At 42.6% G+C, this 19170-nt stretch overlaps 1 protein-coding gene across 4 annotated transcripts in view; it reads right to left on the reverse strand.

The window, feature by feature from the left end:
• Positions 1 to 19170, reverse strand: part of MYLK (myosin light chain kinase) — a 381040-nt gene that overhangs the window by 75452 nt on the left and 286418 nt on the right. For all 4 annotated transcript variants that reach the window (XM_078146743.1, XM_078146744.1, XM_020985979.2 and 1 more), the window contains exon 19: positions 1339 to 1389. In XM_078146743.1, the coding sequence (XP_078002869.1) occupies positions 1339 to 1389 (51 nt within the window). The remainder of the gene's footprint in view (positions 1 to 1338; positions 1390 to 19170) is intronic.

Consider the following 19170-nt stretch of genomic DNA (forward strand, 5'->3'; position numbering starts at 1 on the left):
CCTTTTTATTTTTATCACTTCCTTATTCCTAGAAGCTATGTCCCTCTTAATGCAGTTAAATTTTAAGTAAGGCTTTGGAGAAGGGAAAGGGCAGTCCATAGTACTATATGGTGTTCTGGGCATAATGTGTGCTCATAATGTTGATAAATCTATTATCAAGAATTCATTAAGCACCTACTATGTGCTAGGCACTGCATTAAACCCTGGAGATACAAGGATGTAAGTAACAAACCCTGTCCTCAAGGAGCTTGGATTCTGTTGGAGGAGACAACACATATATGTAAGTATATACAATACACACATGAAATAAATGCAAGATAATTTAGGGGTGGAAGTACTAGCAGTTGAGGGGCAGCTAGGTGGCACAGTGGATAGAGCACCAGGCCTGGAGTCAAGAAGATCTGAGTTCAAATCCGGCCTCAGACACTTACTATCTGTGTGACCCTGGACAAGTCGCTTAACCCTGTTTGCCTCATCTGTAAAATGAGCTAGAGAAGGAAATGGCAAACCACTCTAGTATCTTTGCCAGGAAAACCCCAGATGGGATCACAAAGAATAGAATATGACTGAAACAACTCAACTACAACAATGCTGGCAGCTTCGAATATCTGAAAAAGTTTCATGTAGAAAATGGCACTTAAGCTAAGTTTTGAAGGAAATGAGATTCTGATGAGCAGAGTGAGGAGGAGTGCATTCCAGGCATGGGGCTCAGCCAGTGCAAAGGTACAGAAAAGGGAGATCTAGTGTGATCAATTTGGCTGAACTGTACAATGTATGATAAGACGGGAAAGGTAGGTGGGGGCCAAGTTGTAGAGGGTTTTCAATGCCCAGCAGAAGAGTTTCTATTTCATCTTGACAGAACAGGGAGTCACTTGAGTCTGTTGGGTAGGGGAGTGTCGGAGTCCTACCTGCACTATAGGAAGATCACTTTGGGTGGAAGTAGAGGATAGAATAAAGAGGGGAAAGACTTCAGGCAGGAAACTATCAAGTGGCCATGGTAATAGCGTGCAGGGGAGGTGATAAGGACCTACTAAGTGAGTAGGGATAAGGGTAGATGTGGTAAGGGTAGAAATGACAAGATTTGACAACTCTTTTGTCTTATGAGGTGAAGATGAATGAGATAAGTATGAGGGGAAGAGCTCAAAAGAAAGAATGAGCAAGCTACCATGAAGGAATCTGGATCCAGAGGATGTGAGAGATGAAAGATAAAGACATGGCCATAGAGCCATAGAGCCTGAGGCACAGAGTCTCAGGGGATCAGTATGGCAACAGGTCAAGGGAAATACCGAATCCCAACAGGCTACCCCTTGTTACAGGATGCCACCAGCAATTAATTACCTGCCTTCGGAGGAGTCTTGGGGGCAGGTTTCTTTTTCACTGTTGCATCACCTGAAATACAGAGAAGATCAATTACTTATGACATTTCTTGGTATCCCAAGAAAATCTCTACATCTTATTACCTACTTACTACACATTAATAACCCACTGAATCTTCACTGTCTTGACCACCCCCACCTTGGATCCATTCTTGGATTTTTGGAGCCCAGCTTCAGATAAAACATCTTCCTCATCTTGCCCCAGATGGTACAAACCCCCTATCAAATATCAGAACTCAGGGAACAGAGGTAGCAGTCTCTGGAACTTCAGGTCTTGGGATAAAGAGGGTATACTGGTCACCAATAAGAGCTATCTACACCCTATTTAAAGATACAGCTGTAAACTTACCAACCATATTCCCTTCCCCTCCTAACCCCTCAAAGGATCAGAAAACGAAAACAATGTTAGAAAATCCAATTTGCCTTTTACATGGGCTCAAGGATCTTAGCTTTTGGTCCTGGCCAGGGAACCTTAGCTGGATGCTTTCATTTTCAGTTCAGAGGCCTCTATTTTGATGGCTTGCAAAAAAAAGGATGCCTGACAAAAAAAAACAGGACCGTGATATGAAAGAAGTATCTATCTAGTAAACAGGAAGTCTTGGATTTGAAGCCTAATATTGCCTGTGAGCCTCAGAAGTCTCATTTTAGGAAGGAAATATGGTACAATGGCAAGTAAGTTGGATTTGGAATCAGAGGATATGAGTTTTAGTCATCGCTCTAGCATTTACTCTCTTTATGACTTTGACCAACTCACTTAACTTCTCCGGTCCTTAGAGACAAATTACAAAAGTGGCCAGTTGCTAAGCAATAATGATAGCTTAATTTTTGGGTCTATTCAAGAATACAGGAAGTTAAAAAACATTTAAGGGGAAGAGGGAAAGACCAGTTAAATAAACCTTTTTCCCAAAAGAGTAATGAGGGAGGTGGACAAGATGACCTGCAATGTTGCCTCTCCTCAGTGGCAAATCTTCGATCCAATGAAAAAGTTATAAATTTCTAAATCACTATGCAAATGTTAATATTTAGCACAGTACCGTCGCATGATTGGCACTTAATAAATGCTTATTTCTTTCCCTCCTTCCCTTCCTTCCTTTCTTCCTAAATATATAATTCCAGACTGGACTTTTTCTGCCACAGCTCACCTCCATTAACCAATCAGTCAGCCAATCAACCAACGAGCCAAAGAGTCATTTAATTATTGAGCACCTACCATCAGCATTCTGTCTCACCCTCCCAAGTCCAATCAGTTGCCAACTCCTGTTTCTACCTTTGTTCTATATCTTGTACATGCTCCCTCTTCTCTTCTGATATCACCACCAGCCTGGTGCAGGCCTTCATCAATTCATGTTTAAGACTACTGAAATAGCTGCTGGGTGGTCTCCCTGCCACAAGTCTCTCCTCACTCCACTTCATCATCCACTCATTTGTCAAATTGATCTTCTTAAATCGAAGATCTGAATCGGTCCCTCTCCAGTCAATAAACTTCAGTGGGTCCCTAGTACCTCCAGGATAAAATATAAAATCCTTTGTTTGGCATTCAAAGCCCATCAGAACCTGACCCCTTCCAATCTTTCCGGTCTTCTTATGCCTTAGTCCCCACCACGTAATCTGCAATTCAGTGACAGTGGCCTCCTTCTATTACTTGAACACAACATTCCATCTCCCAACTCAACAATTTTCACCAGTTGTATGTACCCCATGCTTGGAATGCTTTCCCTCCTCACCTACTCCTAGTTTCTATGGCTTCCTTCAGGTCTCACCTAAAGTCCCACCATGCTAGTTAACTTTTAGGCAGTGAGGGATATAAGGGGCTAGGGATAGGGCCTGTACTTGTGAATTCATTGATATGAGGAACTTCCAGATGAGAAAACTCCCTTTACCAAATTTACCATATTGCCTCCTTCTTTACCACTAGTAGTCTTAGAGAGCAATGGTGTCAAACTCAAGTAGAAATGAAGACTTAGCTCTTCTCAGCAACACAATGATCTAAGACAATTCCAAAGGACTCATGATAAAATATGCTTTCCACCTCCAGAAAAAGAACCGATGAAGTCTAAATGCAGAGCATAGCATGCTATCTATTTTATACTTTCTGTATTTTTTTCCTTTGGGTCTGGTCTTCTTTCACAACATGACTAATATGGGAATATGTTTAGCATTATCGAACATGTATAACCTATAATCAATTTGCTTACTGCCTCAGGGAGGGGGAAGGTTGAAGGAGGGAGAAAGAAAATTTAGAACTCAATTTTTTTTTAACTGATATTACACATTGTCTTTATATGTAACTGGGGGAAAATAAAATATTATTAAAAAAAAAAAGAAATGAGGGCTACTAAACCATACATAAGGAGCTCTGTAGCCAGCATATTGACAGTTTTAAATTTTAATACTGTCTTTGTTTTATTTTTTTTTATTTATTTGTTAAATATTTCCTAATTACATTTTAATCTGATTTGGGTGGCACTTGGAGCCAGGTGTTTTGAAACCTCTGGACCATTATTGCCTAGAGGGACATAAGACACATACATAAATTCATTCAGGAATAATGTATGGCAAAATATAATTAGATAAATATCTAGAAGTATATAGAATAACGATAGGTAGCATTTATAAAGCTCTTTGAAGTTTATAAAGCACTTTACATATATTATCTCACTTAATCCTCAAAAACAACCTCTATAATTATTTCAATTTTATAGGAGGAAACTGTTGAAGTGATTTGATTAGGAGCACACAGCTAGCGTCCGAGGCAAACGGAGACCTGGGAAAGACCTTAGCTTAAAAAGGCCAACGTCTCCCACTGCATCCTGGGTCATCTCTAGTGGTCCTGATCTATGTCTTGCCACTGGACCCAGATGGCTCCAGAGGAGACAGTGAGACTGGTGACTTTAAACAGCCCTCCCTCACTTAAATCCAATTCATCTGCAAGTCAAGACATCACCCTTCTGAAATCATTGGTTCTCTTCAAGAATGAAGGATAAACAACAAGTGTGGGAGGCAAGATTTTAATTTAGGCCTTCCTGATTCTAAGTCCAGCACTCTAGCCATGAGGCCATCGATCTGGCTTTAGGCAAAGAGAGAAGACAGAGGTCAATGGGGATTTGGAAGAGGTAAAATTTGAGCTGGGTCTTGAAGGATGTGTGGGATTTGGATTGGTACAGAAATATGAATGGTGTTACAGGTGGGGAAAACATCATGAAAAAAGGCCTGGAGGCAGGTATAAGCAGAAATCCTTGGAAAGATACTGAAGTAACAAGGTTTTGTACTGAAGAGCTGTAGATGGTGAACTTGTATAGAGAGAAGAAAGTAGCAAGATCATGGAAAAGTTCAAAAGCTGGGCTAACAATAGCAATGATGACTCTCTCATGTAGTGCTTTTAGATTTATAAAATACCACGGAATTAGTACTTTATCCTGAGGACAGCCAGGAGCCATTCGAGATTTCTGAGCAGTGAGTGACAGGGTAAAAGTGATGTGTGCAAGGAAGCTTAGTGGGCAGTCGTATGCATGAGGTACCTCCAGAGGGTGAGGGGTGAAAATGGGGCAAAAGATCAAGTATGAGAGAAGATTGGATGTGATGTGATGAAAGGTGGGGCTGGAAGGCCACAGTTAGAATGGAAAGGGAGGGACAAGTATGGCAGACATTTGGAAGGAAAGATTTACAGGAGATGGTCATGGATCAGATATGTGGGAAGAAGTCCAAGACATCAGATTTCTTTTTTGTGTGCATGGGAGATCAAAATTTGGGAGAAGAGGTGGGTTTGAGGGGAAAAGATGATAAGTTTTAGTTCTGAATGTGTTGAGCTTAAAGTGAGATATTTCATCAGAAATATTTAGAAAGCATTTGGAAATATGGAACTAGAATGCCATAAAGAGGTTGGTTTGGTGATATGGACTTTGGGATCAGACACAGGACAACAGCTGGAGTGCAGAGATGGATCAATTCTCCCAGGGAGAGAGAAAGAGAGGAAGGGAGTGAAAAAAGAGGAGGGGGGGAGGAGAGAGAGAGAGAGAGAGAGAGAGAGAGAGAGAGAGAGAGAGAGAGAGAGAGAGAGAGAGAGAGAGAGAGAGAGAGAGAGAAGGGAGAGAAGGGAGAGGAGAGGAAGCAAGGGGGGAAGGGAGAGAGGTGCAGGGAGGAGGGAGAGAAGGAGAGAGAAAGGAGGGGGGAGAAGGGAGAGGAGGAGGAAGATGATGAGACAGGAGAAGAGGTAGAGGGGAGAAAGGTGGGAAGAAGTGAGAGGGACAGAAAAGGAGAGGGAGAAGAGGAGAGAGTGGGAGAGGGAGAAAGACGGGCAGAGAGAAAGGGAGAGGGATAGAGGGAAAGGAAAAAGGAAAGAGGGAGAGAGAAGAGGGAGAGGGGTGGGAGAGGGAGAGAAAGAAAGAGAGAGGGAGGAGGGAAGGGAAGGAGTGTGAAGGAAGATGAGGGAGAAAGAGCGAGATGAAGGGGGAAGGAGAAGGAGAGAGATAGAGACAGTCCTATCATATATATATACAAATCTATAATATATGTGCATGTTTATTATATAGTGTGTGTATATACACACACACACACACACACACGTGTGATTATGTGTGTGGAGAGAGAAAAGGAGAGCGAGGGAAGAGAGAGAGAGAGAGAGAGGGAGACAGAGAGAGAGACAGAGAGACAGAGAGACAGAGACAGAGAGACAGAGAGAGACAGAGTGAGAGAGAGAGTGAGAGAGAGAGAGAGAGAGAGAGAGAGAGAGAGAGAGAGAGAGAGAGAGAGATTGGAAGAAAAGATAAATTGAATGTGGAAAATGAAATGGAGGTAGTTAAATGATGAAACTCATACCAGAACCTGGATGTCTCAATAAATTAGGTGGTGAAATTATCCATTAAAGTGTGTGTCAAGCCAAATCGACAAACATTTACCAAGTATGTGACATGTGCATGCTAGACACTAGGGAGCAGCTGCTGTGGGGAGGAAGTAACCAAAGGAGTCATCACAAACTGACCAAGCCGCCCTCTCTGGAGCATCAGCATGAGTCCCAGTGAAGCTGGGCAGTATGGATTCAGAAGGGCAGTTAGGTGGGGCAGTGGGTAGAGTCCGGCACACCTGAGTCCAAATCCAGCTTCAGACACATCCTAGCTGTGTGACCCCAGGGAAGTCACTTTACCCTGTTTGCCTCAGTTTCCTCATTTGTAAAATGAGCTGGGGAAGGAAATGGCAAACCACTTCAGCATCTTTGCCAAGAAATGGGGTCACAGAGAGTCGGTCATGATGGAAATGACTCAACAACAACATAGATTCAAATGGGCCAAAGGGCATTACTTCAAGTCTCCTTCCACACAGGCCCATCTCTGTAGGTGTAAGCACGTGTAAACAAGGCCTGCTGGTGGCTCATGAACTAGTGTTGATGCTTCTATGTTTTGTTGTAAAACAGAACTCTTTGCATCACACAGTTTTGTGTTGTTTCTGTTATTTTCATGGATTCTTTTTTATGTTGAATTCTTAGAGTCAGCTTAAATTTTAGGTAGTGCTTTTTAAAAAAAATCAGTGATTTCATTAGTAAGAAGTGCCCTCTTTGAGGTGATCCCTTCTAGGAATACAGGTGGATATCTGCTCTGCAATTTCTAGTCGCAGTGACTTGCTTGGGGCATGAGACTTGCCCTGGGTCACACAGCCACAATGTGTCAGAGATGTTGGGCAGACAGACGTCTTCTTGGTTCTGGGGCAGGCTTTCTATCTACCAGGCCAAATTAGCACGGGCGCCTAGCATACCGTAAGCACTTTGTAAATGCTTGTTAACTGAGTGACTCTCAAGATGGAACTTTTAGAAGTTAACACCTGTCAGATTCACAGAGGCTCAGGTTTTCCCTGTTCTTTGTGACTTCAGGGACTTTTTTCCAGGCTCCCTTAATCAATTATTCAATATCTCATACTGCTTCCTGTCAGTCTTTTGCGTTTGGTTTTGCTCTCCCCTTTTACGTCTCTTGAGCTGATTCTTTCCAATGCTGTCCCCAGATGACATGGAGATCCTGGCAGTCGAATGTCGCCCAATCTCCAAGAGCTCACGACTCTCCGATGTATAAACCTGTTTCTTCTCACCCTTTTCTTACCCTTTTCTCTCACTATTAATATTTACTTCTGCCAGTGATTCCTTTCAACAACTCCAACCTCACTGCACTAGCCATAAGCTAGGCTTGAAACAATCTCAGAGGAAAAGCAAACACCCAAGAAGAAACAGCATGGCACAAGAATCAGCCACAGGCCGTAAATGGTCTAGACTGAGGAGTGATGGCAAAGGAAATTGGAAAATAGGGAGTGCATGCCTGGTCTTTGAGGCTGAAGACTTGGCTTACATTCAGCCATAGAATTAGAGCTGGAAAGGGTCCTGCAGGTTATCAAATCTAGCCTCCTCATTTTACAGATGAGGAAACTGAGGCAAACAGATGACTTGCCCAGGGTCACACAGCTAGTAACACACAGTGTTCTTTCCACTATACCATACTGTCTCACAAAATGGTTGCGTGACTCTGAGTAAGTCATCGATGATCTAAGTGCCCTAGGCAACTTATCTAAGACTATCAGTGGAGGGTAGTTGTTGACCTTCATGGAGAATTCCACTTTTCCTCAATACTGATAAAATCACAATTTTGGTGCAAAAAAAAAAAATCAAAGTGTATGAGAAGCAGCAAGAAACACCCTACCCTATGCCTTGTCTTATAAGGAGGGCCTCAAGTTCACTGTATAACATGTCTTCCTTAATGCTAATCATTCTTCAGCCTATCAGCAGTCAGTGAATGCCCAGCTCTATCAGTTGGCTCTCACTAATACTGTATTTATACAGTTATTTGGTTTTATATACACCCTTTCTCCTCCCACTCGAATAGATGCTCCCCAAAGGGTGAAAATCATGCCTTCACCTTCAGGCTGTCATAATAATAGCCAGTGTTTACATAGTGCTTTCAAGTTTGCCAATCAATTTTATAAACATTGTCTCATTTTATCTTCACAACAACCCTGAGAAATCAAGTTACTATCCCCATTTTACAGATGAGCTTAAATCTTTTTAACTTAATTTTTAAAAAACTGAGATAAAAAAGTGACTTGCCTAAGGGTCACACAGCTAGTAAATGTCTGATGTCACATTTGAACTCAACTTTTCCTGACTCCAAGTATAAGGTTCTATATACTGAACTGTGATGACAATAATAATAGCCAAGTTATAGGACTTTAAAGTTTGCAAAGTGCTTTATATATATTATATCATCTGATCCTTATGACAACTCCGTGAGGTAGGTTATTATCCTCATAACACATGGCTACCTATTTCACAAGGTTATTTTTAGGAAAATACTTTGCATATTAGTTAGCATAAATAGCCAGAATTTATATATCACTTTAAGGTTTGCAAAAAGCTTTGTATATGTAATCTCATGTGATCCTCATGGCAATCTTGTGAACTATGAGATAGTTGGTTTTTATCCCTATATTTATCTTATCCCCAGATTTAGGGGTTATTATCCCCATTTTATAGATGAGAAGACTGGCGTTTGCACAGTGTCACACAGCTAGTCAATGTCCAAGACAGAATTTAAACTCAGGTCTTCCTGCCACTGTGCCCAGTGTTCTATCCACACCAGATAGCTACATAAAGTGTTCTGTAAATTAGAGCTTTCTCTCTCTCTCATAACAGAGAGAAAAAAAGACAGAAATAGAGACATAGAATGATGGAAAAAAACACATCTTTGGAGTTAAGAAATTGGATTCAAATCCTTGTTCTGTCACCTTTGTGACCTTGGGCAAGACATTTGATCTTTGTGGGTATCAGTTCCTCATCTGTAAAATGTAAGGGTTATACTAGATGGCTTCTGGGTCCCTCCTTGGTCTAAATCTGTGATCCTATATCTTATCTTCCCTGTTGAAATATAAAGTCCTTGGGAGGATTGACTACCTCTTACTCATCTTTCTGTCCATTGGAGTTTTGCACAGTGTCTGACCTATAAAAAGGATTTACTAAATATTGGGCGAATTAAACTGAACTGGAAAATGAAGCCTTGGGAAATGAAGTCCAGGTTCAAAGAGAATCACATACTCTCGAGTTCAGATGGCTCTCGGAGGTCTGCTCTTCCAACCTCCTTCCCAAATACAAATGAATCTGTATCAGTTCTAGAGGAATTCTCAGCTCCAAATCCCCTGAATCTCACTATCTTCTTTCTACTCCTCTCTTTCCTCTCTGGGACTCTGCCCTTAAGTTCAAGCCTAAAAAACATTTTTCTTAGCTTGGGAGGGCATGCTCTGTTTGGTGAAGAAAGGGAGGGCCTGCATCATGCAGCGGTCTGCGTGCTGGCGAAACATGAAGGAGCAAGGACAGACCCCAATCCCAGCACCCATAAATCAGCAGATGTATCTCAGAGAGAGATTAGATCGAGGTAAACAATAGGGCAGGAGCATTTATAAGTGTGCTGAGCTGGAAGGCCCCCACATGGCATCTGGGAAAACAGAGGGAAGGAAGCCTTTGAGAAGCTAATGTTAGAGCTGTGAGTATAAGGAACTTGAAATGCTTCTGCCTGTCTGGGGGACATTTCCCTTTTTAGGTATTTGGCTAAAAGTAGACAGCAATCTTCCCCAACCCTTAGAAAAGTAGCATCGCTCTCTGCCAAAGACTCATGAAGGGAAGAAGCCAGGCCTAGGTAGGGTTTGGCAAACAAGGGTTGAGTGCCCATCTCATGGGAGCTGTAGCAGAACAGTTCAGGGGCATTGGACAGTGACAGTAGCTGTCTAGGTCCCTCTAGACTGCAACCCTCTGCTGATCTAGCTTTTTTGTGTCCTTTCTTGCTCTAAAATGAACATACCTAGGCCAAAAGTTTTTGTTTTCCAATTGTAAGAAAAAAAAAGAGTCCAAAGAAACACATTTTTAAAAGTATAATAAAATCACGTAATTATCTATATAACATCTTGCCTTGGACAGTTACGAGCAGTCAAACCTTGGCCGAGGCATTTAACTTGTGTCAGCCTCTGTTTCCTCACTTGTGAAAATGGGGATAATGAGCGCACCTACCTCACAGGGTTGTTCTCAGTATCAAAGGAGAGAACATATGGAAAGCACTTTGCAAAACCTCTGTTGTTGCTATACAGCAAAGCACTAGTTGGTATAAGGAGGGATATAAAAAATAAGGCACAATTTCTGCTTTCAGGGATCTAATCTAATAAGGCAGGAAAGACATGTTCACAAAGGACTATAACATGAGTACACATACGATAAGTGTTCCTGAGAAGCGAGGAAATCACTTGGCCCCTGGAATGATCAGAAACAACCCTGTGATGGTGAGCCTTGAAGGATGCATAGGCAGGAGATGTGAGAATATAGCCCATACGTTCTACCCATCCATCTATCCATCTCTCTTGAGCTCATTCTTTCCAATCCTGTTCTCAGCTGACATGGAGATCTTGGCAGGGATACACACACACATGTCCCATATAATAATTACAAGAACAAAGGTGCCTCCCCCCCTGCCCCCAGGGCAGAAGGCTCAATAACTGTTTGCTGAATGAATGATGGGAAATTGCTATAAAAACCTTTTTTTTTCTTTTTTTGGTGAGGCAATCGGGGTGAAGTGACTTGCCCAGGGTCACACAGCTAGTAAGTGTTAAGTATCTGAGGCTGGATTTGAACTCAGGTCCTCCTGACTCCAAGGCCAGAGATCTATTCACTGTACCACCTAGCTGCCCCTAAAAACCTTTTTTCAAGAGTTTTTTACATACCCTAAAGCCCCTTCAAATTAACAAGAACTACTGGGAGAGTCACCTCATGATGCTGAGATTCAAATATCCGAAACCCCAGTACTCTACTTGACTATTGGGTCAATGAGGGCAGGGGCCTAAATCTCACAGATCTTTATCCTTCTTCTCAAGACACACAGAAGAGGCTTAACAATCAGTTGTTGAATTGAACTGAATAAGTTATGATGGCCAGGAGACCCGAATCTATAAAAGGACAGCCAAAGTCAAACCACAGACAGGGCACAGAAGACTTACAGATTTAGCACTATTGGCAGCATCATGGAATCCCAATTTCCCCCCTTTACAGTCAGATGTTGATCCCTCAGGGCAGTTATAACCTAACCGTTACATGGGTACCAACAGCAGGAACTATGCAGGTGCCATTAGAAAATTCCACCTCCTTCCCAGCAGTATACCCAGACCCACCCCTCAGATTACCTTGTGTCATTGCCCATCAGAGGGAGAGTGGGTCTGTGCTCCAGGTCAGTGACCACTGAATTAGAACCTCTCCCTTCTTTATTTGGAGTGAGACAGGGTGAGTTACACTATCTTTCCCCAGCAAACCTGCTCTTCCGACTACCTCTATTACTGTCAGGGCACCACCATCATCCCAGGAATCCAGACACCCAACCAGTTGCCAAATTTTGTCACTCCTATCTCTACAATCTCTCCCATCTCTGTCCTAGCCAGGCTCTGGCGGCCTCTTTCCTGGAATATTGGAGTAGTCTATTTCAATTCTCTCTCCACTCTAATTCATCTTCTATGTAGCTGCCAAAGTGATTTTCCAAAGTGCAGGTCTCACTCCCTTATTCAACAAATTCCAGCAACTCCCTATTCATTCTAGGATCGAATATTATTCCATTTTTAGCTCTTTCATTTTTATTTCTATTTTGTGTAAATTTTACAGTGCACATAATTATTAGAACAAGAGTACAAGTACATAATTTATAAAGAAGTAAATATACATATGTTGGTGCAAGGATTTTTTACTGATAGAGGTGTATTTGGAGACCACTGCTCTAGGTTGTCAAGTTCTTCTGGTGGCATCTTTATAGAAGCAGCATCAATCAACTGTTTATTAAGTGCCTCCTAGGTGCTAGGCATTAGGGATACAAAGACAGAAAAGTACAGTCCTAGACCTCAAGGAGCTTACATTTCATCAAATGTAAACCTGATGTTGTAGAAAGAATACTCGGCTTATACTCAGAAGGCTTGAGTCCAGCCCTGCCATTGACAACCTTGAACAAACAGTATTTCTGTACCTTATTTTACCTATATGTGAACTGGGAAGATCACCATACTTCCATTGCCTACACTTCATGGCAGTGGTGAAGAAAACACTTTGTGGGCACACCATCCTTACTCTTAGGATATTTCTCTTGTGAAATCTCAGTGGAGATGGAGGAGAACTGAAAAATTTCTTTTGTCTGGTTCCCCGACAGCAAGTTTCATAGAATTCCAAAATGTAAGAACAGGAAGGAAACCTGGACCTTTTCCAGTCCCAGCCTCCATCATGAGTGAAGAAAATGAATCCCAGAGAAGCTAAGTGATTTGATGATGGTCCCAAAGCTAACCAGCAGCAGGGGCTAGATTAGAACTTAGTTGTCGGGGGCAGCTAGGTGATACATTGGATAGAGCACCGGCCCTGGAGTCAGGAGGACCTGAGTTCAAATCCAGCCTCAGACACATAACATTTGCTAGCTGTTGGACCCTGGGCAAGTCACTTAACCCCCATTGCTCAACCAAAAAAACCAAAAAAACTAACAAACAAAAAAAGAACTTAGTTGTCCTGATTCCTAGTCTAAGTTTCTTTCCACAGCCCCACATTTCTTAGGCACTTCCCTATCACAAGTTCTCAGTACTACTGGAATCTAAGTAGAGGGTTTCACTTCCTCACCTTTATCTCCACTTTACCATGACCATGAAGTCTAGGACATTGTCTTTTCTGGTTCCCTGCTACCCCTTCAATGTTTGTTCATTCATCCATCCATCTAATCAACCATCTAAACATTAAGCACCTATGCTAGGTGCTAGGGGAGATACAAAGATAAATAAGACATGGTCCCTATCTTCATAGGGATAATAATCTAGTAAAATATATTCCAGTTAGGAGAAAAGATATAAACAGAAATACAGACATAAACAGAAATATGGGAGAATGATTTAAATCTAAGGTACAAAGGGCTTGAAGAATTCAGTCCCATTGGATGATTATTGATGATGGAGTTGTAAGGGAGGAGGCAGCATTTGAGTTGGCCTCAAAGGATGGTTAAGTTTCTACAGGTGGTCAAGTGGAGGGGGGGGAAATTCCAGTCACGATCAATCTGAAACAGGAATTTGTGAGAGTATGGTCAAGAAATGGAGTCAGGAAGATCTGGGTTCAAATGTCATCTTGGGTACTTACTAGCTATATGACCCTGGTTAAGTGACAGCTTTTTTTGGGGGGGGTCCCAGTTTTTTTCATCTGTAAAACAAAGGGGTTTAACTCAATGACTTCTAAGGTCCTGTCCAGCTTTAAATCTGTGATTCTATGAGCCTAAAAGTATAGTACACTTGGAAGAGTGTATTGGGAAATTAGACACGAAAATTATGTTGGATTTAGCCTGTGGAAAGGCTTGAATGCTAGGCTTATGAGGTTTAGGCACTGAAGGTTTCTGAGTCAGAGGACTGTGTGTGACATGATCAGAGCTGTCTATGAGGAAGATTAATTGGGTAACAGCACATGGGATTTCAATAGAGGGGAAGGAGACTAAATGTGGGCAGACTAATTATGAGACTATTGAAATGGCTCTGTAGAGAGGTAATAAAGGCCTGAACTAGGCCAATGAGAGCAGAAATCGATGTCTGGATTCAATATCCAGTTTGGAGGTCAAATCAATAATAGGACTTGGTGATGAATAAGATAGAGTCTGATGGAGAAAAGAGACATTCTTGACGAACCTTGAAGTTTTGGGCTTTAATGACTGGGACAATGGGGATACGGCCTTACCTTCAACAGAAACAATGAAATCAGGAATCTCTCTGTTTCCCAAAGGTGAGAACAGGACATTCTGTTCTCTCTGAAAGGAAGCTCTGCCTGGATTAGGAAGAGGGGCTGGAGCGTTCCCTTAAGTGTTGGTATTAAATTCTTGCTATGAAGCATTCCATAAACACCCACAGCAGGTCTCAAGATCCAGGGAAATATGGCAGCCCGCCATCCCTCTCTCTCTCTCCCTCTAGCTCAGCCTGTCATCCCTCTTTCTCTCCCTAGCTCAGAAAACCCAGATCTCTCTCTCTGTCAAATTGGAGGCTAGGAGGAGGGAGCAGGGAGAGGGAGAAGATAACCATCAAAGCCAGACATCCATCTCCCCACACCACCACCTAGCTGTGGCAGTGGGAGAAGATAGAGAAAAGAATCCTTGCAGTAGGTTGGTAGGAGACAGTCTGGTAAACAGTGGCGTCAAATAACCTTGGCTCAAACCTCATCTTTGACTTTTGAGCTTAGGGTCTCAGTTTCCTCATCTATAAAATGAGGTGGTTGGACTAATGGTCTCCGAGGGTCTTTCTAGTTCCAGATCTTTCCAGTACACTGATGTGTTTAATCTATGAAAGTTATCTCTGGGGTACAGTGCAAAAGAGCCCTAGCTCTGTAATCAAAGGGCCCGGGTTCAAATCTTGCCTTCTGTGAATGGACAATTCAGTTAACTTCCCAGGCCTTGCAACCTTCTCCTCTGAAAAGAAGAGAGAGCTAAACTAAATGTTTTCAATTTTTTTTTGCATCTCCGGATCTACGATCCAAAGGGTAAGCAACAGCCTCCAGTATGTCCCAGGGAGAGGTATGTCCTCTCTATCTTGGATTTCAGTCTATTCCTCCCTTACTTTCCAATGCTGGGCACACACAGGGCTCCCTCACATAGGGCCATGTTTCATGCTAGAGAATCACTTCCTTGCTCCTCTCAGGACCAGGGTGGCTGCAGTGACAGGAACCTCACAGCTGCACACATGGGATAAGCCCTCTATATGACCACCTTAGTGCCCCAGATGCCTTCCTTGTCAACGTTATCGGGCATCCGTTTTTGTACGTGTTTTATACACAGGGATATTGCCTCTATGTTAGAATGTAAGGTCTCTATGGGGCTTACTTTTATGCCCCACTTTTATACACTTACTTTTTAATTTTTTTGGGCAATTGGGGTTAAGTGACTTGCCCAGGGTCACACAGCTAGTGCCAAGTATTTGGTCTGAGGCCGGATTTGAACTCAGGTCCTCCTGACTTCAGGGCCAGTGCTCTATCCACTGCACCAGCTAGCTGCCCCCACTCTTACTTTTATACTGCAGTAGTTAGCACAGGGCCTAGCACATGGCAGGTGTTTAATAAATGCTAATTGATTGGCCACATGAGGATAGTCTAAAGTGAATATTCAAAGCTCACGGCATTTTCCTGATACCGGGCACACATCTGATGCTCTCTACGTGTGGTGAGTCAGTGTGAGCTCAAGAACTTTGAACTACCTTTTATCATTAGGAATGCTAATCTCCTGAGCAGAAAAACACATCCCAAAGTTCACAGAAAGGTTTTGGATTATTTACAGTTTTAAATGATGGGTCGCTACTCTGTAACAGCAGGGATAGCTTGCCAGGAAGACTTGAGTTCAAATGTAGCCTCAGATATTTTGTGGCTGTGTGCCCCTGGGCAAGTCGCATAATGCTGCTTGCCTCAGTTTCCTCATCTGTAAAATGAGCTGGAGAAGGAAATGGCAAACCATTCCAGTATTTTTGCCAAGAAAACCCCAAATGGGGTCACCAAGAGTCAGACACGACTGAACAACAACAACAGCTCTGTAATAGCACAAGAAATTCATTTGGCTGCACTCCTGATCCTCACTCTCATTATCTAGGGACTTGGACCACTTAGAAGGAAAAAAAATCCCCTTTCCCTTCTCTACCTTCTTTTCTTTCTCCTACTTCTCTCCTTCCCTTGATCCCTCCCTCTCTATCCACACAGACTTTTCTGAGTCTAGCCTTCAAGGCCTTCACTTCTCAAGTTGGCTTGGCTTCATCTCTCTACCCTCATTATTCTCATTTTCTAGTATAACCCCCTTCTCCAACCAAGAGTCTTCTTGCTGTCCCCTACACAGAACCCTCTTATTTTAGTCTATGTTCTTTTTCTTCAAGTTATTATTAACGTTCTATATCTTCTTCACCAATTAATGTCCTCTTCTATATTCTGGCTACAAATCTCCTCATCTCCACAAATTTTCTGGAACCAACCCCACCAAACACTGATTATATTTTTGTTTCCTGCCCAACCATACCCCATCATGGAGGCATTGAGTGTAAATTATACCTGCTGGATTTGGAATCAGAGAACGAGATTGAAATTCTACCCATGCTATTGACTACCTGTGTGATCTGAGCCTAGGCACAGCATCTCTGAGCCTCATCTGTTCTTCTGTAAAATGATGGGGCTGGACGAGATGGCTTCTAAGACCCCCTCTGGCTCCTAGTCTATGCTCCTCTGGTCCTGTGCATAGGTATGGTCTCTAAGGGTTGACACGCATTTTCGTGAGGCCCATGTCTTGCTTTCCCCATTAGACAGGAGACTCCCTTAAGCAAGATTGTGACTTTTTCTTCCTTCATATTCTCAGTCTTTTCTGAAAGCAGACTCTTCAGAGCCTTGGGGATGGGGGGGGGGGTGGATGGAAGGATGAGCTCTGCACAAACTCAGTGCTGACACTTCACTCACACAGCTGTCAGTGGAGGGGGTGGTGGTGAGAAAGGAGCAACCCCAGTCTGACAAGAAAATCAAACAATCTTCTTTCAGTAGCCGGGGGAAAGGTGAGGTACAGGGGGAGATGGATTTCTTAGTTAGATACAACCTATGCTAGCCCTTCACAAGGGGTATGAGAAACAATGAAAATGTGCCAACAATTAACATCCAATCAAAGGACGCTATGACCAAGGAGTGGGCAGCTACACAGTACAGTGGATAGAGCACTGGGCTTGGAGTCAGGAAGACTCATCTTCACGAGTTCAAATCCAGCCTCAGACACTTAGTAGTTATATGATACTGGGCAAGTCACTTAACCCTGTTTGTCTTAGTTTCTTCATCTGTAAAATGAGCTGGAGAAGGAAATGGCAAACCATTCCAGTATCTTTGCCAAGAAAACCCCAAAAGGGGTCATAAAGAGTCAGACATGACTGAAACAACAGAACAACATGACCAAAGAATCTATCTGTACTTTCTCAAGCATTAAAAGGAGAACAGGCCTTAAAAAGGTCATCTTGTCCATCTCCTGCCTCTAGGCAGGAAAGACCCTTTCTCAGCCACAAAGAAGATGTCTTCCCATTTCTCAAAGACGGAGGGAACATAGAAGGCACACAAATCTGCAAAGTCAACTTTTAGGCTCTCCAGTAAGAACTAGAAGGAAACCCCCACCTCTGTGTAGTAGTGACCCCTGTCCTGCCAATAGGATTCCACTAAACCCCTGATTAACTATTCTGCCTTAAGTAAGAGTCTTGCTGATAATGAATACACCCTTGGAGAGTTTTTCATGCCAGGTCTGGAGTTAGAAAGACCTGAGTTCAAATCTGTCTTCAAAAACTTTCTAGATACTCAGGTACTTCAAAATGTGCTCCATTAGGAGAGACAAGGAAATTTTTCTACCATTTTGCCCACCAAAAGAATGAATAAACAAGAAAGTGGTTATTTAGTCTAGTGTCCACCCTCTACATGGGATCTAGAGCCAGGAGGGATGTTAGAGATAATCTACCTCTAGTCCTTTTTTTTTTTTTTTTGCAGATAAGGAAACTTCTAGGAAGTGCTTAATCAATGCTTGTTGACAGGCAATCCTAGAGACTGAATCCTAGAGAAGTACAGTGGATTGCCCATAGACCACCTTGGTACCAGAGCCAGGATTTAAATCCAGGTTTTCTGAGTCCAAATTTAGTGGTCATCCCATCATGCTATCCAACCTCTACTTTCTCCAGCTGACCCTTGATAATGAGGTGTCTGCACTGGTCTCAGAATCTTTTTATTGCTAGGATTGACCTTGAAGGGTCCTCTCCTTCACTGCTTCTTTAATTTAGACAAAAATCAAACAAAATCTATCACAAGGATGATAGAGGGAGCTCTATTATTAAATACCTCCAAAGAAGAAGAGTCTGTACCTTTCTCTGGTTACCCATTCTGTTGTTCAGTAATTATGCAGTTGCGTCTGACTCTTCGTGACCCTATTTGTGGGTTTCTTGGCAAAGATAACTGGAGTAGTTTGCCATTTCCTTCTTCAGCTCATTTTACACATGAAGAAACTGAGGCAAACAGGATTAAGTGATTTGCCCAAGGTCGCACAGCTACCGTCTGAGGCCTCAGTTTTCTTGTCTGTGAACTCAGGAAGAGTCATCTTGATTGCCAGCTCAATAATCCATCCCACTGCACCATGTAGCTGGCCCACCCATTCTAGTATTTGCTAGTAAAGAAGCCATTAGCTAAACTGAAAGTGAAGAAACTAAGGAGACTTTTTTGGTCTCTTAACTTGGAACATTTTCACTGGCTGTCCCCCAAGCCTAGAACTCTCCCCTCATCTCTGCTTCCTGGCTTACCTGGCATCCTTCAAGTCTTACCCAAAGTCCCACTTTCTTCAAGAAGACTTGCCTGCTTTTTCTTAAACTTAACGCTCTCCCTCAGTTTACCCTGTATCTACCTTGTTTGTACACGGTTGTTTCCATGTGGTCTCCTCCATTAGACTGGGCTCCTTGAGAGTAGGGACTGTTTTTGACCTTCTCCCAGTGCACTAAATGCTAACTGACTAACTAACTAAAGACTTTGCCAGGATTCCTCTCGGGCTTCTCCAGAGTGTAGAAAGACAGCTTTGATGGCCTCTCCTTGATGGGCTCCATCCCTTTCCCTGCAGCTGTGTTTTCTTCTCTCCCCATCTCATACTTCCCCACATCTCTTGGGATTCCTAAACTATCACATGCTAAAGACAAGGGAAAGATGACCTCTCACCCCTAGAACAATGTCCTTATGCTTACTCCTCCAGTATTAACAAAAGTATCTGACCCT

This window comes from Phascolarctos cinereus, unplaced genomic scaffold (genome assembly GCF_003287225.1).
Source record: "Phascolarctos cinereus isolate Bilbo 61053 unplaced genomic scaffold, phaCin_HiC Scaffold_726;HRSCAF=1367, whole genome shotgun sequence".
Lineage (NCBI taxonomy): Eukaryota > Metazoa > Chordata > Mammalia > Diprotodontia > Phascolarctidae > Phascolarctos > Phascolarctos cinereus.